This window comes from Mesoplodon bidens (assembly GCF_964165515.1).
Source record: "Mesoplodon bidens genome assembly, chromosome: 10".
Classification (NCBI taxonomy): Eukaryota; Metazoa; Chordata; class Mammalia; order Artiodactyla; family Ziphiidae; genus Mesoplodon; species Mesoplodon bidens.
In genome coordinates, this window is record NC_138172.1 from 74,101,866 (window position 1) to 74,128,821 (window position 26,956).

The window sequence follows — 26,956 nt, forward strand, 5'->3', positions numbered from 1 at the left end:
ACCTGGCTACCTGAGAAGACTGTGAGAATGCAGCCCACCCTAAGTCTGTATAATGAGAAAAGAGCTATTGTGAGTTGCTGCCTGAGCATTTACAGTGTGACAGCCCTGCTCAGGACATTTAGATAAGGACCTGAGCTTAGGTTTCCCATCCCTGGAATTCCTGCTTTGCTTTTCCCGAGGCACGTTTCAAAATAACCACTTAGAGTGGAGCCTGTCCCAACCACCTCTTAAGTAATACGTGCTTGCTACCCTACTCTCTGTCTCCTGCTCTCGAGACCTGGAATGGAGGACCCCTCTTCGACTGGCTCATTGCACACACACCCCTCGCTTCTGTTCTGGGACCTGCGAGTAATAGACCTTGTGAATTTACTCCCTTTGTATGAGTGCCTTGAAACTGCCTTCAATCAAAACAACCCTGGGGTTTTCACTTCCCCACAGTGGGAGCTGGGATGCTGAGGGAGCTACCTGCCAACCCTGTGTGGGTGGCTTGTGCCCCCTCATTCAGCGGGTCATAATCTGCATGTTCTTAATTCAGTATGCCAGCTCCAGGCCCCCTGCACAGACTGCTCTGAACCAACTGGTGGTGTTTATTGTGGGATCATTTTCCCCTCGATCCTCCCAACAGCTCTCAGATTCTGACCAGAGCGGGGGGATAGAAAATGGAATTTTTGCTTAAATCACTAAATTAAGATTCCACATACTAAAATATTGAACTCAGCTCTGGTCCAAACTCTAGCAAATGTTGAGATTATTTGGATAACCTAATAGTCCCTGTTCTTGCAGATAAGAGATAGCAAGAGGGAGAGAGGTGACACCCACGCTGTTGAAACAGCTGCCGTGATCATTAGCAGTGCTACCTTTCAGTGTCAGGCTTGGTTTGGTTTTGTTAACAAATGTTAGCAAGAATCAGGGATCCTGTGCTACATACATGTAGCACATTTAAGACAGGCACTTAACAAAAGTGATTTTCATACAATATAATTTTTAATGTCTATTGTACAGCTGTCAACAGCATCATTACACGTGTGGGCCTAGAGCAGCATTTTCTTGATGGTTCTCAGCGCTCCTGGGAGGGGAGAGCTCCGGGACCCTCATCAGAGGGGCTGACTCCCTCAGTGTTGTCCATGTGGGTCACTCCTTGGTCTCCACTCTCAGAAGTCGAATTGAATTAAACCTGGGACCAAAATCTGACAGCATGTCCAAACATCTTTGATCTGGTCTTAAGCCTGGGAGAATTAGAGCCCCAGAACATACCCCAGGCAGCACCAGAAGTCTTATTTTTTCCACACTGAAAACTCCTAGGACAGCAGTGAAATCATTCCCTCCTTCCCCTGAAAGCTTCCTTTCTCTCTTTTTCCGGAAGGAAGTAAAAACTTCTTTTGCAGTTGCTAGCATGGGAAGATGAGCTGTCTCAAAGAATCTTCTTTAATGCGGAGGCATTCGGGAAATATCGTTCTGCAGGATGGGTGTCTGGGGCAAGAAGCAGGACGAAGCTCGCAGAGGACTCTGTCCTCCACTGTAGACAGTGTTGTCCGTGGGGCCTGTCACGGCACCTGTGTGGGCGTCCCAGGAGGTGAGGCCTGGTCTCCAAAGGGTGGACTCTTGTCTGATTGTTGCTCCTCTTCCACAGAAGGGCAGCCGTCTAACCCAGTGCTTCCATAGATGAGCCAAAGGAGGTCACCCGGCAGTTTAGCCAGAACATGCCTACAACCCAACTCCCTCAGCCCGTGGCTCACTCCTGGCTAAGTGGCTGAGGGCTTGTGAAGGTGACACAAAAGCTGTGTTTTTGCTCAGGGACATAATCCCCTCTTTTTAAGTTCTCTTGCCTCATGATTGAGAGTTCCTCTTTTGAGCCCTCAGTGCTCTGGAGAGACCATTACTCTTAGAAAAGTGTAACTGTCCCTCACCTTCTGTAATTAAATAAAATGGCTGATGTGTCAATCTTCGCATTTGAAAAACATGACAGCGTGGCCAGTACATTTTTCAGACTCTTAAGCTTATGCATCAAGTGACACGTTGGATATAGAATGAAGCAACTTGGAGCTCATCGTAACAGCCAACTCATAAAAAGGGAGCAGCCCTCAGGTGTAGCCAGTAGCCTCAGGGTGGAACTGAACTCCTGTGCCATGAAGAGTCATTCACTGAGAGACCCCCATGGGTCCACTGTGAGGGTGCGTCCTAGGGCAGTGGGCCTGAGTGGGACTCATTCACTCACATTTTGAGACAGTCATTCAACGAAAGTTTTTAGGGACCCTGAATTTTAAATCCCACCATCCATAAGAGTCTCTGAGACGGCCACCCTCCTTGGGAGATTCAGATTGGATTAGGGGGGTATCCGCGTTTCCTGGAGTCCACTACTTTTCAGTGTTCAGAGGGGAGGGGGTCCCGCGACCGTCAACCAGCCTCTGGGGCCTGGCCTGCATCCACACCCTCGGCTTCCACCTGGTTACCCTTGCCCAGCTTCTTCACGCTCTCCAGAAAGGCCTTCCAGGTCTCCGGAATGCTCTTCTCCAGAATCCAGCCCTCACTCTCGCACTCGGGGTCTTCGGGGTTGGCCACGCCTTCCAGCGCCGTGTGCAAGTAGCGCAGCCCGATGGTGATGGTCACCTGGTGTGGGGAGAGGAGACTTAGAGGAGATCTGGGAGAAGTAGCTGGGGCAGCGGTTACCAGGAAACTATGGCAGCCACCAGCCTGCTCATCCTGGGGGCCCTTCAAACAAGGTTCTGTTGGGGCTGGGTTGGCGAGGCCCTGCCCGCCCCAGCCAGGCCTGGGTGCTAGCGATACCTGCCTGTGCTCCAGCCTCATCTCAGACCCCATTCTCCTCCCTTTCCAGTCACCCTGGATTTCTTTGGATCCCGCCCACACCCAGCCTTTATCCTCTCCAGTTTTACCATTTGCTGTTTTCTCTGCTTAGAACATTATGTATGGGTGCCCCTGCACTTGAATTCTCCCCTCCTTGCCCTTAGGTCTCCCCCTTCCTGGGGACATTAATCCTGGGCTCCTTCTCTCTGTGTCCACCCCCACCCCCACCTTGTTCCTGGCACATTGCTAGGCACATAGCGGGTGCTCAGCAACTATTTGCTGGACAGAATTAAAAAGTCATCTCCTTTTCTGCAAACAATAGTGATATATGGTTTCCCTCTACTTCTGTTATTTTTTTTATTTTTTATTTTTCTTTTTCCTTCCTTTTTGCGGTACGCGGGCCTCTCACTGCTGTGGCCTCTCCCGTTGCGGAGCACAGGCTCCAGACGCGCAGGCTCAGCGGCCATGGTTCACGGGCCCAGCCGCTCCACGGCATGTGGGATCTTCCCAGACCGGGGCACGAACCCGTGTCTCCTGCATCGGCAGGCGGACTCTCAACCACTGTGCCACCAGGGAAGCCCTACTTCTGTTATTTTGATACTAGAGGATGAGTGGGTGATTTGTTTGGATTTGTTTACTGGAAGTCACTGCAGCAGACTCGTGCCAAAATGCCTGGGTTCAAACCTCAGCCCTGGCACTTAGCCAGCCATGTGACCAGGAAACCTCAGCTTACTCATCTGGTTTGCAGATTTTCAGATGAAGTACCGCCTGCTCCATGGGCATGCTGTGATGCTTCGATATGTGTAGAGCATGGTACCTGGTGCACAGCAAGGATGAACAGGAATGTCAGCTGTAGTTGGTTATTAGTGAGCATGGTAAGTACTGTTTCCACTTTTCTAACCCTGTATTGTGTTAGCCACTTGTTTCTACACAAATTCCTGGTTTGCTGTCTTACACTCTTCCTTCGATGGTATAGCAAAGTCTGTGAGAGGCCTAGGCCCACTAATGGAGAACATCCACCCCCTGAGGGCAGGGGTGGCCTTGATGCATCTTGTTCACCTGCTGTCCCAGCCCCTAAAACAGCACCCAGTGGTGGTAGGGCCTCAGTAAACATCTGTTGAATGAATGCTCTGGGAGCATTTTATAATTACAGCAGTAGATGATAATAGTAACTAATAGTTTTAGGTTATTGTTATTGTTGACTGAAAGTTTAATAAGATATTTTTACAGTAGAGAGACTCACCTCCAGGAAGTCCTCCTGGTGTGCGTGTACCCACTCTGATTCCTTCCTGCTTTCCTCAAGAAGGCCCCCTGTTGCACTATGAATTTTGCACTAGGTAATGGTACTCCCTTTGGTTCATGAGTCTGATGTGGACTCATGGATTGTGAGACCCAGGAGGGCAAGGCTGAGGGCAGAATCTTATCAGCCCCCCTTGTGCCCATCACAGAGCTCTGCCCACTAAAAGCCTCAGGGGAAAAGTGAAAGGGGATTCAAACTCCCTGTTCCCAGTGAACAGTTCCTCTTCTTAAGCGGTCACTAGGTTCCTGGAAAGGTGGGTAAACTGAGAAGCAGCCAATGGAACTCCATTTTCCCACTGACTTCATTTATCCTCTCAGTCTTCTTTTCATGTGTTTTCAAGGGGTGCAAACTTCTAACCTTCTAGCAGTAAGCTTCTCTCCTTACTCTACCCACATACTCCCAAGACTCTCCCTCAAGGAACTGGTGACTAATAAATCATCATGAATATGCTTGCATTTGCCTTAATGTGAAAAGAAGGCCTTCCTCCCCATCTCACCCCCTCAACAGGCAGTGCCGTCCTTCTGGTGTGGTGGTAAGTTAGAAGTGGTGCGTCTCAGCTGAGAGCCCAGCTATGTGTGGATTTCCATAGCACTAAAGATTGACTTACTTAAGGGAACCCTTCAGTGAATCTTCTCTGATGGGCAAAGTTTCCCCACCTAATGTTTCTGCTTTTGTACATTTAGGTTTTGGAGTTTGGGTTTCTGATGTCAGCTCAAAGCATGAGCCCATGAGTCACTCTCTGTGCCACCTTGGTTTACCCCTCGCTGACAGTGAGCTCTCGTTCAGCACCCAGGACAGCGCCCAGCACTCGTAGGTTTTTGAGAACTATTTCTTCAATAAATGAATGAATGAGGGCTTGCTGTATCCCAAGCCCTGCAGCTACAGAGAGGAATTAAACCTAATAGACGAGATAAGATGAACCTACAAATAATTAGAATACCAGGTAAGTTGCTACCAGAATCTCAAGAGAATCACAGATCATTGACTGAACACTTTGATGTGCCTGTATCTCCTGTTGCCTCCCAATAGCCCCAAAGCTAAATGCTGGCAGCCTCCTATAACAGAGATGTTAAATAACTTTCCGAGTCCTTAGACTCAAAAAGTGGAGACACAGGATAAACCTCTGAAACATGCAAAGTGAAAGAAGCCAGACCTGAAAGGCCACATATTATATGATTCCTTTTATATGAAATGTCCAGAATAGATAAATCCACAAAGACAGAACAGATTGGTGGTTGCCAGGGGCTTAGGGGGAGGGGAGGAGGGGGACCGACTGCTTAATGGGTATGAGGTTTTCTTGAGGGGGCAATGGAAGTATTTTGGAACAAGGTAGAGGTGGTAGTCACACAACATTGTGATTGTACCAAATGCCACCAAATTGTTCACTTTAAAATGGTTAATTTTATGTGCTGTGAATTTCAACTCAACGAATTCTTTTTTTTAAGTGACGGGACAGAAACAAAAAATAGAGGTGCTGATATTCAAGCCTGGGCGTGCCTGCACGGCGGGCAGAGGGCTGGTTCCCAGGAGGGAGACCCAGGCCCAGCTCCACCCCATCAAATCCCAATGGGGCAGGTGGCTCCCTCTTGCCCTGCCCCCCACCGGCCCAGGGCCTACCTCAAAAAGCCAGACGAGGAGCGTCACAGCGCCCACGGAATTCATGAGGTTGCTGTAGTAGCTCAGCAGGGCGGCCCTGCAGCCGCGCGCCCACAGGTTGAGCTCCTCCGTCTGGTGGTCATAGCTGTAGTGTGCAGAGTTGTTGGTGAGCTGGTACTGGATACAGGGCCGTGGCGAGTTGGGGTTGCAGCAGCTGAAGGGGACTCCATCCACCAGGTACCGCCCATCCACGTTGCTCTTGATGCGACTGGAGGAGAAACAGACGGCTTAAGACCAGCTTCTTGAACTTCTCACCAGGGGCCAGCTCCTCCCATCCCCCACGTCTGAAAACCTGTAATATTCATTCATTCATTTGCTGTCTTGAGAAATATTTGCTGTACACCGACTATGCGCCAGCCACTGTTCTAGGGGCTGAAGATGGAGCAGTGACCCTAGAGGGCGAATGCCCCAGCCTTCCTGGAGCTTATGTTTAGAGGGTTAAGATAGATGATAAACCAAGAGGCAAGTAAATAAGGAACATATGTATTCTAGCCCTTTTGGAGCAATGGAGATTCAACAAAACCTTACAATGACATTTCCAGAATTCTGTGGACCTGCTGATCCTGAAACTGCCTGGCATTTACGCCTTGGAAGCCTCTGAGCAATCTTTGGTAAAACTAAGATCCAGAATGCTGTTCACCGTACTGATTTGCCAGAGGATGGCCTATTAGAGGTTCAGGATTTCTTCAAGATCCTAGATAACTATCCTGGATAGTAAAGAAGTCACAAGTTGGGGCATTTAGACAAGAGTGAGTCACACACATGAGAAACGTGTTCGTTCTTTTATTGCCCATTGTTTTAACCTGACTGAATACAAGATCGACAAGAGCACTGTACTCCTGGCAATTATTAGGTGTGTTGGAACATGGATGTTGCACTGTAGACAACATTTAACACCAGTCTGTGGAGTACTGCATTGTAAAGTGCAAAATAAAGATTTATTTTTTTAAAAAATCAACCACTCTGTGTGCTGCCAGGCCCTGGCATGCAGTGATTTCTTGGGTCCGTGCCAAGCTGGTAGGAAGAGTAGCAGGAAAGGTGGTGACTGTTGAGACAAGACTGCCTAGCATTCACGACCATCAGCTTCAGCCCCCAGCCCCCTCCCCAACCTCATCTCCTCCTTACAGATCACTGGGGACCGAGGTCCCCTCTGGCCAGATCACTTCTGCTCAACAGATGTTTCCAGAAGGCCTGCTCTGTCCCTGGGCCTTTGCAGGAGCAGAGAATGGGTCTTTGCCCATGGCTTGCTCTCCATCCACACTGACCTCTGCCCCCAGCTGGGTGGGGGCTGCATACTCACCTGAAGGATGCAACTTGCACAACTTTTGCATCTCTCTACTTACACATATATTTGGTTAGAGCACACCATACATTCATGCAGGTTCAAAATTCAAAAGGGGCAGCCATCGTTATAACAAAAATTCACTCCCTCCCCATCAGGCAGGCTGGGTATGTTCCATCTGACCTGCTCGTGGTTACCCAGGCAACTTTACGTGTCAAACTTAACGGAGGGAATTCCCTGGTGGTCCAGTTGTTAGGACTCGGCACTTTCACTGCCAAGGACGCAGGTTCAATCCCCGGTCAGGAAACTAAGATCCCACAAGGCACATGGCGCAGACAAAAATTTTAAAAAAAAATTCATGGAGCTGCACATTTAAGATTTGCACCTTTAACTGTGTGCATGTTATCTTGAGTAAAAAAGTTTTTTTTAAAGTTGCACATGAACAATGCATTACATAATAGCAGCAGACTTTTACAGCACAAGAACAGGGAGCATGTAATTGTTCATAATAGAAATTGTTTCCAACAATGTTCATTGAAATGGTAATTAATTATACTCTTTAAAAAAAAAGATGTTCGTGTTCAACTTCTAAATAAAATCCCCTCAATACAAAAAAGTCTCCCACTCATTCTTGTCCCTTGGCCCCCAAGTTCCCTCACTGTGGCCAACTCTGTCTATCCTTTCACAGAAGCTTCAAGCATGGATAAGCAAGCTCAGATTTTGCAGAGTTCTTTTTCTTCCTGTATGTTTGTTTATCCAAATGGTAGCATTATATACACACTGTCTTGAATCATTTTTTTTTTTTTTTTGCGGTACTCGGGCCTCCCTCTCACTGCTGTGGCCTCTCCCGTTGCAGAGCACAGGCTCTGGATGCGCAGGCTCAGCGGCCATGGCTCACGGGCCTAGCCACTCCGTGGCATGTGGGATCTTCCTGGACCGGGGCACGAACCCACGTCCCCTGCATCGGCAGGCGGACTCTCAACTACTGCGCCACCAGGGAAGCCCCCGCGAGATCTTTTTCTATCTATCAAATGGAGAGTGTGCTCCAGGTTTTAATGAGGTGCATGGTGTCCCCCTTGTGCAGATGGCCCATAGGGTATTTATCCATTTCCTATTGATGGACATTTGGGATTTTCCCAGTGTCTTGTTATTTTACTTTTTTCTTTTTTTTTTAAACTTATTTATTTATTTATTTATTTTTGGCTGCATTGGGTCTTCGTTGCTGCACGTGGGCTTTTTCTAGTTGTGGCGAGTGGGGGCTACTCTTCGTTGCAGTGCGTGGGCTTGTCATTGCAGTGGCTTCTCTTGCTGCGGAGCACGGGCTCTGGGCGCGCGGGCTTCAGTAGTTGCGACGTGTGGGCTGAGTAGTTGTGGCGCACGGGCTTTGTTGCTCCGTGGCACGTGGGATCTTCCCGGGCCAGGGCTCAAACCCGTGTCCCCTGCATTGGCAGGGGGATTCTTAACCACTGTGCCACCAGAGAGGTCCCCCCAGGAACTTGTTAATACAAACATGGACATGGGTCATTTTGCATATTGGGAATATATCTAGAGGATCAATTCCTAGAAGAGGCATCTCTGAATCAAAGGGTCCACCTGTGATTGCACCCGAGCTCTGCCATGTTTCTCCTCTCAGGGGTTGTACAGTCACACCCACACCAGCCACACCCACATAAGTCCTGTTTTTGGTCTTTGCCAACCTGACAGATGAAAACTAGTATCTCAGAGTTGTTCTGATTTCCGTATTTCTCATTAAAAGTGAAGTTAAGTATCTTTTCATGTGTTTAAGATCCATTTGTGGTTTCATTTCAGTAAACTGTCTGCTGATTGGTGTGATTAAGACCTGAGGAAGGCTCTGAAAAATGTGGCCTCCTTGGTTCCAGAACAATCCTCACCTGGGTTATGGCGACCGTATTTCCACACACCCTGTAGTCCCTGCCCTCTGCTTCATGGACAGAACCCACTGCCCAGAGAACAACTGGCCCTGGATGCACAGGTGGTCCAGGACCAGGACCATGATAAGAGCAGGACAGCCTGAGTTTACTCCTGGTTCATCCCTCTGGAAAAATTCCTTAACCTCACCAGGCCTCAGCTTACTAATCTGTAAAATGGAGTTGACATAAGGGTTGTATGAAGGGATCCACGTAAAGAGGCTAAGAAGAGTGCTTGGTACGTACTAAGTGTGTAAGAAATGTGGACTCCTGGGCTGGCGCTGGGAAGGGTGACAGAACAAGAGCCTTCACTTCACATGAGCTCTGTGTGTCGTCGGGGAGCAGCTGTGACAGTGGAACAGACCACATGACACTGCTGGGGAATAGTCTCTTGTGCATGGGTGGTGTGGCCTCTGCCAGCTGTGGAGAAGAGTGCCTTCTGTGACCAAGACTGCAAGGGCAGGGACTTCCCTGGTGGCGCAGTGGTTAAGAATCTGCATGCCAATGCAGGGGACATGGGTTCGAGCCCTGGTCCAGGAAGATCCCACATGCCACGGAGCAACTAAGCCCATGCACCACAACTACTGAGCCTGCGCTCTAGAGCCCATGAGCCACAACTACTGAAGCCTGCACACCTAGAGCCCATGCTCCTCAACAAAAGAAGCCACCGCCATGAGAAGCCCTATCACCACAACTAGAGAAAACCCACGCACAGCAACGAAGACTCAATGCAGCCAAAAATAAATAAATATTTTTTAAAAATTAAAAAAAAAAAAAAAAAGACTGCAAGGGCAGAGCTCAATGCCAGCCCGAGGCAGGGGCTGTGAGACTCCAGTGACGGGAGTGGCCACTGCTGAAGCTCAACTGCACCGAGCACCATGGGAGCAACTCTCCCTGCACAGCCCCACACGGCACCTGGTTCCGCTGGCTGGGGTGGTCCTGGGTGGTCCCAGTGGGAGGACTGGAGCAGAGGCCCTTCAGCTTGGAACTCCCACCCCTCTCCTGAGGGGCCAGCCACCCGCCTCCCCCAGGACTGAGCAGACGTAGTCTCCTACCCCTAGGACCAACCCCAGCAGGCCTGGTCCCCAAATGCAAACACTGTTCGTCCCTCTTCCTGACCTGCCGGCTGTCCCTGGAGCCTGCTCCCACCTGCACAATGTCCCACCTGGGCCATTCCCAGTGTCCCCGTGGAACGGAGTGGGTAGAGCACAGAGAGCTGGCCTTTGAGTCTCAAATGTGCATTTGTGAGCTGTGGACTTGTGTGAGGCGTGATAATCACACCCCCTCTCAGGGGCTGTGCGAGGTTTAAAGGAGGCAGTAGGAGGATGCACTTGACACAGGCCCTGGGAGAATGCTGGCTCCTCCCCACTCGTGGCCATCTGGGGGGGACCCTACAACCCACCAGGCTGTTCTACAGAGGAGGAAGTGGGGCCCAGAGCAGGCAGGGCCTCACACGAAGTTACACAGTAAATGGAAGTCCAGCCCACAGCAGTTGCCCACCCCTCCCCTCAGAGTTTCCTCAGAGCCTCTCAGGTCCTTCCTGCCTGTTGGCTTTTCTAGCTCAACTTCCTAGGAAAGTGTGAGTTCTCTCCCGTGTTCCCTGTCCCAGGAGCCCTTCCTTGTCCAGCATCATCTCTCCTATGCACTCTCCAGGTGTCCCTAAGGTGGGGTGAAGCCTACAGATCTGCCTCATACTCCCTGAGGCAGGGCTGTGTCTTCCCTCACACTGGGGACCCTGAGGGTAGGCCTGGCTTGGTGGACATTGGGGTTCCCCCAGACCCCCAGCCTAGGACCTCTTGGGGTCCCACATCTCTGAAACTAGCCCTCCCTCTCCATTGGAAACATTGTCTTGTTGGCTTAGCACTTGCCCTGGTTTCAACCACAGATTAAGGCTCCACTCACCCTCTTAAGACAAAGGCAGAGGAGAGCTCCTTAGGTGGTGAGCTGGCTATTTATATCAGAGTATTTCCCAGGCTACAAATCTCTGCTCAGGGCTCACCAAGGCTTGTAAGGGTCTTAATTAAGATAAGGCTTTCTTTTAGCCGATTCTCCCATAGCCAACCTACATATGACTTGGGAAGATCATCATGTTGGAGTTTTCCTGGAAAAAGCAACATAATTTAGTAGGTGAATCAATAAGGAAAGCCATATGGAAACGAGCAGGGGAGCGGAGAGGAGGGAGCCAGGAGTGTAACGGATAATGTGTCAATCCCCAACCCAAATGCCAGCTGAGTGACACCTGTGGAATCTTGGCAACTCACTTGACCTCTGTGAGCCTCAGTTTTCTCACCTGAGAAATGACAATATAAGTCTCTGACAGGTGTGGTAGAGACTAATTGAGATAATACACATAGAGCACCTGGTATACACATAGAGCACCTGGTATACAACAAGTGCAGTATTAGTATTCCTTTGAAATACTAATTGTATTTCTTTTATTTCTTTTTTGAGTAGTCACTGGATATAAAGAACTGCAGGTGGTGAGGGAGGACACAAGAAGGAGGGGACCCAGCCCTGCCCTAAAGAAGCCCCAGTCTGAGGGGAGACACAGCCCCGTCCTCAGGGAGCCCCGGTCTGGGGAGACAGCCCAGCACTCAGGGAGGCCCAGTCTGAAGGGAGACACAGCCCTGCCCTCAGGAATCTCCTAGCCAAGGTCCAGAATTCTCTAGATATCTATTAATTGTTTAGGAAGAGGGAACAGGTGTCATAGCCTATGGGTTCCGTGGGAAGGACAGTAAAGTGAGAGAGCTTAGTGCCAGCTTCTTTCTCAGACTGAGGGCCCCAGGCCAGGCTTTCCTGGCTGACAGTTCCTTCAGGCTGACAGTGCCAAGACCTCTGAGCTGCTTCATGCTCTGCCTCTCACCCCAAGACACTGAAGCTCAGCTCATCCTGAAACCAGGAGGAAACTTTAAAGGAATTGTTATAACCTGGCTGAAGACCTCAGCTGCCTCCTGGTGTGATGCAGTAAGGTACCCATAGCAGCACCCTAGGGGGTGCTCTTGCCAAAACTGAACCTGAATCCAGCCACACCTCAGCCCTGACTACTGTTTTACAGGGAAGTACAGGAGACAGAAGAACACGTTAGAAGACAGCGATGATTGGCTACAGTGGCCCAACCCCAGAACACGGGAAATTCTGCAGGACAAATGGCCGACTTCCTCCAAGACGCACATGGCATGAAAAGGTAACTATTTAGAGTAAAAGAGACTTAGGAGACCAGACAACCAAATGCAATGTCTGGTTTAGATCCTGATTTGAATAAACCACCTGTAAAAGACGTCTTGAGACAATCAGAGAATATTGAACACAGGCTGGGTATTAGACGATAGTAATGTTAGTAGGCATTATTAATATTGTGCTTCTGTTAAAAACAAAAAGGCAATAAAGCAAACCCTCTTTATCTGTTAGAAATTCCTCCTGAAGTGTTTACAGGTAAGAGGAAACAATGCCCTGGATTTGCTTCTTAATACTCAGAAGGGGGAAAATGTTATGGGGGAGCGAGGGTACACGGGGATTTGTTATAATCTCTCTACTTTTGTGAATGCATGAAATCTTCCATAATAAAAGTTGAAAATGCAAAAAAAAAAAAAAAAAAAAAGCAGCTCTGGTGGTTAAGAATCACAAATCTATATCCCGATATCTTGTTCTGAAGACTGAGTCGCTGAGGGAGGCGACATTCCTGGACTCATCCCTCTGAGGGCCTCCCCCAGTTATAACAGAGTGTGCCCGCCCACCCCCACCCCAGGACCACCAGGCTGGGGAGGGAGTGAGAAGGGAAACACAGATGCAGGAGGATGGAGCACAGCATGGCCCCACGTGCCACAGCCCACGAAGAGCCTGGGCGGGGTGGCAGTTCTGGCTTCTGTGGGGCCTCATGATGATCTGAGACCCTGGCACAGAAGGACCAGAATCCCATCACGATCCACAGGTGTTTATCGAGCTTGTATCTTATCTGCCCACACCTTCCACTGTCCCTCTGGAGGAGGAAGAAGACAGCAAGACAGAGAGAGGAAGAGGGAAGACCTGAGGCCCCCCCACCAACGCCCCCCAGGTTTCAGCTGTCGGAGAACAAGCACTCATCTAACACCGAATCTGTATGAGGCAGAGTGGAAAGAGCAGAATCAAAACCTGGCACTGCCTACAGTGGGATACCATCCCAAAAGAAGAAGGAGTGAGTGCTGACGCATGCTGCAACGTGGATGAAATTTGAAAACAGTATGCTAAACCAAAGAAGCCAGACCCCGAAGGACCAATATTATATGATTCCATTCAAATGAAATGTCCAGAACAGGGAAGCCTATAGAGACAGAAAGTAGAGTAGTGATTACTTGGGCTTGGGGGCAGGGGAGGCCAGAGTGAACACTGAAGGGTGCAGAGTTTCTCTGTGAGGTGGTGAACACATTCTAAAATCAACCTCAGTATTGGTTGCACAACTCTGTGAATGTACTAAAAACCGTTGAATTGCACACTTGAAATGGGTGAGTTGTATGGTGTGTGGAATATATCTCCATAAAGCTGGTTGGTTGGTTTTTCCAAAAATTTGCCCCACACCCCCAACCCCAGCTTGCCACTTCCCGCTATGAGATTTTAGGAACATCCCTTAAGCTCTCTGAGGTTCAGATTTCTCATCCACAAAATAGAGATTAACAATAAAAACAACAAAATGCAAAACCCCCAGGAGAGGTTTTGTGCACACCAAATAAGGGCCTTTTTCTTCCCCAAAGACCCAGCAACTTAGCAACAGGGCAGGCTGGGGTGGGGGTGGGGTGCGGTCAAAGCCTTGTAAATTCTTGTAAAAAATCTTGAATTGTTCCCACCTGATCTGCATGTTTAGAGCAGGAGCCTTCAGGAACCAGCTGTTGACCTTAAATATTCCCCTGAGAAATCTCCAAAAACCAGCCATCCCTCCATGCTTGTCCAAGCTCACAAGTGCCAGGCTCAGTTAGGGATGCTCAGTTTCTCTTAATGTTGTGACCATATTTGTATGTGTGTGTGTGTGTAGCAGAGAAAATTTTTTCCAAATCAATGGAGTTAAGATTGTTTCACACCAATAAGTTGGTATGGGGCATTGAGGTAATTTTGATCAAGTTTAATGTTTGCCTGAAAATTTGGATATGCCGACCATTGGGAGTGGAGCAGCCTGGAGCGTTTCTCCACCCTGGGACAGAAGGGGATTTGGGGATTACAGAGAGATCCTGTAAGTCTCATCAAGGACTGACTCTGTGCGGAAGACGATCAAGGAAAATGACAGAGGAGAAGATGAGAAGCCCCTTCCCGTCCATCACAAAGGCTAGTTCTACCCTCAGCTTCTGCTCCCCCCACTCTCCCCATCCGCAGGAATTCTGCTTGTCCCTCTGGCTTCACACCCTCCTAGGGCAACTCATATAAATCATGCCACTTTGTGCTGTCCCTGCGGATCTGTCCCCTAGGAAGGGCAGAGTGGTTTACAAGCCTCCTTGACAAGGGATTTGTAGCAGTAATCCCCACCCACAGAGAAAATACAATCCCAAGCACTGACCTTCAGTCTGACTTCGCTTCCATCTGAGGAGCAGCTAAGCTAGCCATCTGGGGTTCACCAGTGTTGTCTGGGCTTCAACCATGTCCTGATGCCAGTGTGCCCAGCGCCCAGGGTGCATGTCCCCTTGGACTCACCAGCCTCACTCAGAGGATAAACCAGCTGGATGAACAACTGAAGCCCTAGCTTCAGGCAGGGAATGGGTAGAGTTGGACAGAAGGAAGAGGTGAGGGAGAGCCACTGGCTCTGGACAGGCTGACCTTTCCCTGGAAAATGACTCAAGACCCGCAATGGTGGGTCTCTGGGAAGGGGTATGCTGGGATCAGCACAAAGGGTGAGATTCTCTTTCTCACCAACACCTCCCTACATCTGCCGCTCAGGATTTTATTTTTACACATGCCAAGAACACTTTAGAAACACTTTATCGAGTTGCACTATCATGATTTAAATAGTAAACACCAGCAGGCATTTATTGAGCACCTGTTGTATGCCAGGCTCTAGACAGAGCTAGGAGGTGACCTCCAACGTGTATTCTGGTGCCTTCCTTTAAAAGATGGGCAAGCAGGGCTTCCCTGGTGGCGCAGTGGTTGAGAGTCTGCCTGCCGGTGCAGGGGACACGGGTTCGTGCCCTGGTCTGGGAAGATCCCACATGCCACGGAGCGGCTGGGCCCGTGAGCCATGGCCGCTGGGCCTGCACGTCCGGAGCCTGTGCTCCATAACGGGAGAGGCCGCAACAGTGAGAGGCCCGCATACTGCAAAAACAAACAACTAAAAGATGGGCAAGCAAAGGCCCAGGGCGTCAAATGACTTATCCAAGATCACCATCTAATTAACAACAGAGACAAAACTACAGCCTAGACCCCCTGGCTGCCCCATCCTCTGCTCTTTCCACCGTATCCAAGGACAAATACCTTGAGAATGGTTGCTCAGGGTTGAAAGGTTGGAAAACAAGGGAACCAACCCAGAAATTTATGCTTTTAGGACCAAATGCATTCACTTTGAGTGAATGAGACAAGCAGCCAGATAAAGTCTCAGTATATGTGATCCATGAATTCCCTCCCGAATGAAGCAGACACACAGTCCTGGCTGGGTCTCCCCCTGGTGACCCCCATTCAAATAGTTTCTGTAACTTGACACTTTCCTCCCATCTTAGCCAAACATTAGGTTGAACCATATGAAGCTGCTATTTTTATAGGTCAAAAATGATAGAATATTGACAATTCCATATGGTCCAACCAAATACACCCTCAACACGCAGTAATAAGTTGTGCACACAGAGCACCCAATGGGGAGGAAAAGGCACTGGACAAGGGGAGTCACAGGCTCGTGTCTCCGTGTCCCCATATCACTCTGACCCCAGGACTGGAGGCTACTCACTCTTTGACTTCTTTGGAGGAAAAGTCCAGATAGCGGTTGCTGATCCACTGAATCTCAAACCAGTCCCGAAAGCCGTTGTTGCCACAGCACTTGAACTCAATTTGCAGCATGTCGATGGTCTTCTTCATGAAACACCTGCCTGGGGTGTCTGTGTCCCGGTAGAACTTCATGCCATTCTTGAGCCCGTGGGCCAGCGTGCTCTCCAGGGAGCCCCTCAGGAGGAAGCAGCAGAGGGCCACCAGGAAGAGGAGAATGTTGAAGAGGACACACACGGCCAGGTATGGCTTCAGCCAGGGCTTCCACTTGGCGTACTTGGCAGGGTCCAAGGCGTCATAGCAGATTTTGCCCGCCAGAGAATTGAAGACACAGGACAGCACCCCCATCCCTATCAAGGAATTGGGCACAAAATGGCTCTCGGAATTGTCCATCATATCACTCCGCTTCCTGAGTTCAATCTTTAGGAACAGCCCTAAGCTGAAGATGATGATACCAGCCAACACGGAGAGCCAGTTCATGAGCCAGAGCCCTTGGGCCAACTTGACCCGCTTCTTCTGGTCAAATTTGACTTTCAGCAATGCCATACTTGCAGAGTGCAGTCCAGGCAGCCTCTCACTCCTGACCTCAGTAAGCCTGGAGCCTGAAGACTCAGGGCCTTGGGAAGGGTGCAGATGGCCCAAGCTGCAGGGAGCTGCTCTGGGGGCTGCCCATGCTGCGTCCCCTAGCCTGGGACCCCTGTTAACTCACTAGTGGGAGCAGGGGCCTCAGAGTCACAGCTCATGAAGGGGCCAGTCCTCCGCGTGTCGTTTCTGCAGCTCCCTTCCCAGCAGAGGAGGGACAGCCTGAAGGCTGCAGATTAAAAGTGGGATCCACAAGACATCTTGCTAATCTCTTTAGCCAGGTTCATCCCATTAGATAAAGCCGTGCCAGTTTCAAAACATGGTCAAGAGGAGCCTCCATGGACACCCTGGAGCAGAGAGCTCTGGGTTCAGCTTGAAGAATCAGGAGTAAAAAAGACAAGACTAGCCAGAGAAATGGGCTTTATCTGGAGGTCTGGCTCAGATCACATCGCATGTCTCCCCAGAATACGTTTCTGGGCCAAACTCCTTCAAAATTTAAAACTTTCTAATGGTACAAAAGACATCACTATCCAAGTTGAAAAACAAATGACAGATTGTGAGAAAACATTTGCAACATGTAAAAAACAGAATGAATAGGCAAAAAAAGAAAAAAAATTAACTGCCACAGTTCCACATCAAAAAAAAAATCATCAACTGGAAAAACAGGCAAAGGAAAGGAACAGGTGATTTATAACAAGCGAACCTGGAAAGTCCAAGGATCTGGAAAACTTGTCAATCTGAGTAGAACAAAGGGCAATGCAATTAAAACAATAACAAAAGACCAAACTTGCACATCTGTCAAAATTGTCACCAATATAAACAAAGATAGTAGAAATGAGATATACATTCTTGATGAGTCTGTAAATTTATTATTATTTTTAATTTATTTCTTGGAGTAGTTTCAGGTTTACAAAAAAAATTGAACAGAAAGTACAGAGCGTTCCTAAATACTCCTTTCCCCCAACCAATTTCCCTATAATTAACATCTTGCCCTTGTGTGATACATTTATTACAATTGATGAATCAATTTTGATACATTATTAACTAAAGCTCATAGTTTACGTGAGGGTTAACTCTTTGTGTTGCATGGTTCTATGGGTTTTGCCAAATGCATAATGTCACGTTTCCACCATTATATCATATAGTATCATACAGAATATTCTCACTGCTCTAGTAATCCCTGTGTTCCACCTGTTCATTCCTCCTCCCCTCCCTGCCCAATCCCAGGCAGGCAGCCACTGTGTCTATAGTTTTGTCTTTTCCATGTCATATTGTTGGAATCATACAGCATATAACCTTTTCAGGCTGGTTTCTTTCCCTTTGAAATATGCACTTAATGTTTCTCCATGTCTTTTTGTGGCTTGATAGCTCATTTCTATTTATCGCTGAATAACATTCCATTAATGTGAATGTACCATTGTGTGTTTATCAATTCACCTATTAAAGGTCATCCTGATTGCTTCCAATTTTGGGCAATTACAAATGAAGCTGCTACCAAAACTCTACTATGCAGGTTTTTGTGTGAACATAAGTTTTCAACTCATTTGGGTAAATACCTAGGAGTGCAATTGCTGGATCATATGGTGAGATTATGTTTAGCTTTGTAAAAACCTGCCAAATTATCTTCCAAAGTGGCTGTATTATTTTGCATTCCTACTAGCAATGAATGAGAGTTCCTGTTGCTCTATGCCCTAGCCAGCATTTGGTATTGTTAGTGCTCTGGATTTTAGCCATTTTAATAAGTGTGTAGTGGCATCTCACTTGTTTTAATTTGCATTTCCCTAATGGTATACGTTGCAGAGCATCTTTTCATATGCTTATGTGCCATCTACATATCTTCTTTGGTGAGATGTCTGTCCAGCACTTTTTCCCACTTTTTAATTGGATTATTTTCTTTAGATTGTACGTTTTTACAGCCTTTTGGGAGAGTAATTTATCTATCTCTATTAAAATTTAAAATGCACATTGCCAGTGATCCAGCAATTCCACCTCTCAGAACAGCCTGTGTATCACCAGAAGCCGTTTTAAGAAGAAACCGATCCTGTCCTCAAATTCATGTCCACCAAATACCAAGGAAGTCTTCATGATTAGAATAAGAGGCCCATGAGCTCAAGGCAGTAAGAGGATCAAATCTCCAACCTGGAATCTCCTTTTTTCCCTATGTGTTTGTTGGGTTCCACTAGATTCACCACCTACACACTCCTCTTTAAGATCTCCAAATCACTAAGTAAAATCGAACGAGTATTTCCCCACATATAGAGGAGGTGTGAGAACAGAGCAATGGGACCTGATTTTTTTGTCCTCCAGCATAGTCACCTCGGAAAACAAAACACGTATTCCATTGCTGGACCCAAGTCTAAACTCCAATTTGAGAGTGATTTCCAAGGCCAGGTTCTGAGCCATTTGGGGAAATCAGTCTTGTTATTTTATTGTCAGACCACATTTTGAGTCAAAAACACTATTACACAGAATGATCACTCTTCTAACAGCCAAGGTTCAGCTTCTAAGTAGCTTTGGACCTTCAAAGGATTTCAACTCTTCATCATCAGAGACATTGAATAGAATGTGCTGCAGTTTCTGAAGTTCCCCTCCCCCCAAGAGAGGACGTTCAGACAACCAGAAGTACGACCAGATTTGTACCTCATATACACAAAATCTGAGGACAACTGTCCCAAGAGAAAAGGGACATGAATGAGTGTGAAGCTGTCTCAGAGAATCTCTTAGGAGCACACATGCATGTGAGACAATCAGAGGGAAGGAGAAGAAAGATTTGCTGTAGAAAACAGAAACAAAAGTTAAAAATAGTACTACAGGGATAAACCAATTAGTCAAGGACCTCTTTCTCCTCAAATGACCCAGAGGTGTATATCCTGAGGAGGGGCAGGGTTGAGTCTATGGCAAGTCTATGGATGCCCCCTGGTGGCCAAAAATATAATGACTTCAGTGGATGGGAAAGGGAGATTTCACCTCTCAGGCTAGCATCTCTGAGGATGTTAAATTATGTAGAAAGGCAAAAGAGAAAGACCAGACACATCAGAAATGTCCCTGGCCAAACTTTTCAAGTAGGAAGCAAGGCAGGATACGCTGAGGAACGAGCCAAGAAAAACAGACTGCTGAGGAAGGAATAATGCATCCCTGCTGGAGGATGGGGAAAGCTGGCTACCTCCCCTGCTGGACCAATGGATGTAAGTCTTGACGCTATAAATCTATTACAAAGATAATAGAATAGGTTAATTGAATTAGGGGTGATTAGTTTTTCTTCCTTAGAATTTCCTTTAATGTTATTATAATAATGGAATGAAAATAATGAAATTATACATTTAAAACAAAAAAAAAATAAAGGAACCCAAGAGATCATCTCTCTGGACTTCCCACCCAAGGAAGAACGAACGAGGCACAGGTTGGCTCTTTGAAGAATTAACTGACTCTTGCTTTCTTAACCTCTCTCCCTTGTCATCCTGACTTCTCTTTACTCTTTTTCCTTCTTCCTTCCTTCCTTCCTTCCTCCCTCCCTCCCTCCTTCCCCCCTCCCTCTTTCTTTCCTTCTTTCTTTCTTTCTTTCTTTCTTTCTTTCTTTCTTTCTTTCTTTCTTTCTTTCTTTCTTTCTTCCTTTCCTCTTGTTAAATATATTATACATAAAGAGCATAAAGAACAATGCTCATTAAATAAATAAAGGAAGGAACTGCAAAGCAACAAAAACCTTTTCTCATGAATCTTTGCCCTCCCTCTTTCAGGTGTAGTCCTGGTTACTCCTCAGAATGAAGATCAAACAGAGCCATTAGACCAGTTTAAAATTGAAAATTCCATAATGAACACAAGCTCCAGTTTGATAAGAACAAACAAATCAAGATCATAAGGACTGTTTATGAAAGAATATTTCAGAAAGAGTTAAAGAGCAAGAAAATATCCCTCTGAGTGTCCCTCTACAACAGCCAGCTAACCCAAAAGCTTGACCTGGAGCTGGCTTGCAGGTATAATGTCCCTGAGCTTTACAGCCAAAATGTAAACATCTCCAAGACAGCAGAGGAATGCAGTGTTCTTCCCACAGGTGCCAATCTGAGTGGAAGAGTGAGATTACACCACTTGATATCACTTGACAAATATTTAATTGTTTGCTGAATTTAGACTAAAGCAGGAAGAAGACAGAAGTGAAAATAGTAACTAAACAGGTTCGTTTTTATGTATCTCAAAGGAGAGTATAAGCATTTGGAAAATAGTCATCTTAAGGAACAAATTATATACAATCTTTGACTAATTGAAATTAATATGAGTAAAAAAAAGTATAATGCTCAAATGAACATTCCCGCTCCCCCATATTCCCTCCCCCAGCATAAAAAATAGAATATCACCAGCACCATGAAGCAACCTGGGTGCCCCTCCTTCCGTACTCCCAGAGGTAACCTGAATTTGGTAATTATTCGTCTCTTGATTTTCTTTAGTACCTATGCGTGTGTGCTTCAACAATATATTGTTTAGTTTTGCATGATTTTGAACTTGCCATAAATAAAATCATATGGTAAGTATTCTTTTTGCTTTTGTTTTTTTCACCCGAACATTACTTTTAAATCTTTTGTACATACAGAAAAGCCCACATATCATAAATGTACAATTAGCATTAAAAGTTTATTTTGAATTTCAGTGATATTAATACACACAGCTATAGTTCATTAATTTTTAAGCTTTAAATATAATTTTTATGCAAGTTTCAAATGTACAGCATTATAATTCAACATCTGTGTATACTACAAAGAGGTCGCTACAAAGTGGTCTATATAAACTACAAGTCTAGTTACCATCCGTCACCATACAGTTGACCCCCTTTTCCCATTTCACCTACACCCAACCCGGTTCTTTTCTGTTAACCACTAATCTGATCTCTATATCTGTGTTTGTTGGTTTGCTCTTTTTTTTTATATTCCACATATGAGTGAAATAATACAGTATTTGTCTTTCTCTGATTTATTTCACTCGGCATAATACTGTCAAGGTTCATCCTTATTGTCACAAATGGCAGGATTTCATTCTTTTTTATGGCTGAGTAGTGTTCCATTGTGTATATATACCACATCTTCTTTATCCATTCCTCCATTGATGGACACTTAGGTTGTTTCCATATCTTAGCTATTGTAAATAAAGCTGCAATGAACATTGGGGTGCAATATATCTTTTCAAATTAGTGTTTTTGTGTTCTTGGATAAATACCCAGAAGTGGAATAGCTGGGTCATATGGTGGTTCTATTCTTAATTTTTTTTGAGGAATCTCCATACTGTTTTCCATAGTGGCTGCACCAATTTATAGTCCCACCAACAGTGTATGAGTGTTCCCTTTTCTCCACATCTTCTCCAACATTTGTTATTTCTCATCTTTTCGATAATAGCCATTCTAACAGGTATGGGGTGCCGTCTCACTGTGGTTTTGATTTGCACTTCCCTAATAATTAGTAATGTTGAACATCTTTTCATGTGCCTGTTGGCCATCTGTATGTCTTCTTTGGAAAAATGTCTGTTCAGGTCCTCTGCCCATTTTTAATTGGGATGTTTGGATTTTTTGTTGTTGAGATGTATGAGTTCTTTATATATTTTAGCTATTAACCCTTTATCAGATATATGGTTTGCAAATATTTTCTCCCATTCAGTAGGTTGCCTTTTTGTTTTGATGATGGTTTCCTTTGCTGTGCAGGAGCTTTTTAGTTTGATGTAGTCCTATGTGTTTACTTTTGCTTTGGTTTCCCTTGCCTTTGGAGTCAGATCCACAAAAACTTCACTAAGACAGATGTTGGTGAGGTTACTGCCTATTTTTTCTTCTGAGAATTTTATGGTTTCAGGTCTTACATTCAAGTCTTTAATCCATTTTGAGTTAATTTTTCTGTGTGGAGGAAGATAGGAGTCCAGTTTCATTCTTTTGCATGTGGCTGTACATTGTTCCCAACACCATTTATTGAAGAGACCATTATTTCTCCATTGTGTTATTTGTTCCTTTGTCATAAATTAATTGTCCATATAAATGTGGGTTTCTTTCTGGTCTCTCAATTCTGTTCCATTGATTTGTGTGTTTGTTTTAGTGCTAGTACCATACTGTTTTTATTACTGTAGCTTTGTAGTATAGTTTAAAATCAGGGAGTGTGATAACTCCAGCTTCGTACTTCTTTCCCAAGATTGTTTGGCTACTCAGGATCTTTTGTGGTTCCATTCAAATTTTAGAATTGTTTGTTCTATTTCTGTGAAATATGCCATTGGAATTTTGATAGGATTCATTGAATCTTAAATATAATTTTTGATATAAAGAATATATGTAACATAAGTTATAAATCATAATAATAAATTAAATATTCACTCATCACCCAACTCGAATATCACACGTAACTTGTATCAATATATATGATTCTTCTCATCACATTCTCCTCTGTTCTAGACTCATTGAGTCCCTTCCAAATTCATATGTGGAAGCCCAATGTGACTGTATTTAGAGATAGGACCTATAAGGAGGTAATTAAAGTCAAATGAAGTCATAAGGATGGGGCTGTAATCCGATAGGACTGGTGTCCTTATAAGAAGAGGAGGAGAGGGAATTCCCTGGCAGTCCAGTGGTTAGGACTCTATGCTTTCACTTCTGTGGGCCCAGGTGCTAAGAAAGATCCCGTAAGCCTCTCAGCCAAAAACAAGGGTGGGGTGGGGAAGAGACCAGGGCTCTCTCTCGGCTCACAGGCACTGAGGGAAGCAAGAGGACATGTGAGGACATAGCAAGAAAGCAGGAAGAGAGTTCTCGCCAGAAAACCAAATCAGCCACTGCCTTGATTTTGGACTTCCTGCCTCTAGAACTGTGAGAAAATAAATGTCTGTTGTTTAAGCCACAGTCTGTGGCATTTTGTTATGGCAGCCTGAGCTGACTAATACACCTTCCCTCCCACTCAAGATGTAGCCATTATTCTAAATACCTTAGCTTTTCCTTTTCATATAAAAAGCACGTAGTGTTTCCCTACGTATATATATATTTTTGCTTGTTTTTGAGATTTACAAAATTGTATCATAGAGTAGATAGTCTCCAGGGATCTTTTTTTAAACCCAACATTATGTGTTAAGGTTCATGCATGTTGCTGCATGCAGCTTCAGTTTATTTTCATATGTTGATCATAACACATATGATCTATTCTCCTGTAGGTGGATACAGAGGTGATTTCTAATGTTTATTTTTAAATGATTTCTAGTGTTGCTTTTATGAACAGAGCTGCTCTCAACATTCGGTACCTGTCTTCCACTGAGCAGAAGTTTCTCTGGGGTGTAGCCAAAAGAGGGGAACTGCTGAGAAGTAGGGTATATGAATCATCACCTTTATGGAGTGAGTGATGCCAAATATTATCTAAAGTGATCAAGCCAACTTTTACTCCCACTTGCAGTGAATATTTATCATCCACAATTTCTCCAACTATTACTATTGAGTCACGACTTCTTAATTTTTGTTTTCCCTGTTTCGACTGTGGTCTTAATTTGCATTTCCCTGGTTACTAATGAGTTTGTGTACATTGTCGTAAATTTATTTGCCATTTGTGTTTCCTCTGCAAAATGTATGTTCTTGTGTTTTGCCCATTTTTCATATCCGTGGTTAATATTTCTCTGATTGACTTCCTTATATTTTCCATATAATATTTCTTTGGCGTTTATATGTGTTACAATGATTTTCTCCCAATTTGTGACTTGATTTTCACTTTCTTTATGGCATCTTTTGAAGATCAGAAGTGCTTACTAATATAGTAGAAGTTTTCAATCTTTTCCTAGTGCTTGTTTAAGAAATTATTCCTTCCCCATACATAGAAACAAAGGTACTATCCTCAATTGCCTCCTAAAATTGTATACTTTTTCTCTCTTTAAGATTTGAGTGTATCCGGAGTAGATTTGTGTGTATGGTGTGATGAAGGAATATGATTTAATTTTCTTCCATATGGATAACCAGTTGTCCCAGCACACAATTCATTGAATAATCTCTCCTTTTCCCAATAGTCTTAACTGCCCAGTCGTGAACTAGTTTTCCATACGTGCATGGGTCTATTTTTCAGTTCCCTATTCTGTCCCATTAGTCACTTTGTGTATTCCTGTGCCATCATCATTTTGCTCTAATTAAATAAGTCTTGCGAGTTCCTTGGTGGCCTAGTGGTTAGGATGCTGGGCTTTCACTGTCATAGGCCTGGGTTCGATCCATAGTCAGGGAACTAAGATCTTGCAAGCCTCATGGACTGGCCAAAAAAAAAAAAAAAAAAAGAGGTCTTCATATTTGATTAGGCAACACACTCACACATACACACACACCTTTTCCTTTTTCATCAAGAATATCTTGGATGTTTATTGCTGATATATAAAAATGTGATGCTCTTATTAGCACTAATAATTGCTCTATAGATTATTTTGGAATTTTTATGCTTATGATCATATAATACACACGGAGTAAGTTTTGTTACATTTTTTTAAGTCCTTATAACTTTCAAATTTTCTATCTTTTTTTAAAAAATTGATTTCTAACTCAGTTGCATTGCAGTAAAATGATGTAACAATACCAAATCTAGAAAAAAAATTTTGAGATTTGCTTTATGGCCTTGTTTGTAGCCAGTTGTCATGTGGTCAATATTCCATGTGTGTTTGAAAAGAATGTGTGTCTTGTATAATAGTTGGATGCAATGCTCTTGTTAAAAAGTGTTGGGGCTTCCCTGGTGGCACAGTGGTTGAGAGTCCGCCTGCCGATGCAGGGGACACGGGTTCGTGCCCTGGTCTGGGAAGATCCCACATGCCGCGGAGCGGCTGGGCCCGTGAGCCATGGCCGCTGAGCCTGCGCGTCCGGAGCCTGTGCTCCTCAGTGGGAGAGGCCACAACAGTGAGACGCCTGTGCACCGCAAAAAAAAAAAAAAAAAAAAAGTGTTAATGTTGTTTAAATCTTTCATGTTATATTTGAATTTTGTCTACTTATCTGTTAATTACTGAGAGAAGAAGGTTAAAATCCTCCCAGTTGACAATGAATTTGTTGTTTGCTCTTTGCTATTTTGCCAAATTTTGTTTTATACATTTTGAAGTTCTGTAATGGGGCATACAAGCTTAGACCTATTATATCTTCCTGTGAATTGAGCCTTTTTCATCTTATGGGGACCTTTTTTATCCCTAGTAAAGTTGTTCTTTTTTTTTTTTTTTTTTTTTTGCGGTACACGGGCCTCTCACTGCTGTGGCCTGTCCCGTTGCGGAGCACAGGCTCTGGACATGCAGGCTCCGCGGCATGTGGGATCTTCCCGGACTGGGGCACGAACCCGTGTCCCCTGCATCGGCAGGCGGACTCTCAACCACTGCGCCACCAGGGAAGCCCGTAAAGTTGTTCTTTACAGTCTGTTTTTTCTGATATTAATAGATCTGTGCCAGCTTTCTTTAAAAGTACGTGCCTGATAATTTTTAGCCTTTCACTTTCAACACTTCTCAATCCATGTTTAAATCTATCTCTTGAAAACAGTATATAGTTGATTTTTAAAATGCAGACTGACAATCTGTGTTTTAAGTGGAAGCCTTATTCTATTTGCATTTCCTGTGATTACTGATGTATTTGGATTTATCTCTACCAAATTTATTTAGTGTTTTTTCATTGTCCAACTTTTTCTATGCTTCTCTTTTTTCTTCTTCCCTTTATTTTGACTTCTTTAGGATCGGTTAAGGTGTTCTTCCTCATTTAACTTTTCCCTTTTTACCAGTTACAAGTTATACACTTTATTACTATGTTTTAAATAATTATCCTGGAAATTTTTTCATGTATATTTAATAAAGTCTAAACTTAATAAGTATATTTTCCTTCCTTTAGGATAATACAAGGATCTTAGAACATTTTTTTTTAAGATTAGTGACGCATTGGCAGAATTTTTTTTAATACTGCATTTGTTTTTATTTATTTATTTATTTATTTTTAGTTTGGGCTGCGTCGGGTCTTGGTTGCGGCAGGTGGGAACTTTCATTGCGGTGCGGTCAGGCTCTTCGTTGTGGCGCACAGGCTTAATTGTCCCACGTTCCCGGACCAGGGATCCAACCTGCCTCCCCCGCATGGGAAGTCGGATTCTTAACCACTGGACCACCAGGGAAGTCCTTTGTTATACTTCTTAATCCCCTCCCCACCTTCCCTTTCCCCACTGGTAACCACTAGTTTGTTCTCTGTATCTATGAGTCACAAGCAGCACTTTTTATTAAGCCCCCTGGGGACATATCCCAGTCAGTAGGAGCTACTGTACTGAACAAGTTAATTTGTTCCTTATCGTCAGTTACAAGTTAAGCCACTTCAGATCTCACCCATATTTCCAGCGCTGGAAACACATTTCCTACCATAAAAATGCCAAAATTGAAGATGAAAAGAAATGAAAGTAAAATATGAATATACAGCAAACATAAACTAAGTATGTATAAGGTCAAAAAGCTGTTGTTGATGTTCTTTTTGAGGAAAATTTGTGCACAAGTTGGGTTTGCTAA

At 45.1% G+C, this 26,956-nt stretch overlaps 1 protein-coding gene across 1 annotated transcript; it reads right to left on the bottom strand.

Annotated features, from left to right (window-relative positions):
- Positions 1-2,363: 2,363 nt before the first annotated feature.
- Positions 2,364-16,441, bottom strand: PRPH2 (peripherin 2; the record flags this gene model as incomplete). The annotated part of the gene is made up of 3 exons (XM_081245537.1): positions 2,364-2,607; positions 5,720-5,966; positions 15,861-16,441. The coding sequence occupies 3 exons, from the start codon at positions 16,439-16,441 to the stop codon at positions 2,395-2,397; spliced, it is 1,041 nt and encodes a 346-aa protein (XP_081101663.1). The 3' UTR covers positions 2,364-2,394.
- Between the last annotated feature and the right edge of the window lie 10,515 nt (positions 16,442-26,956).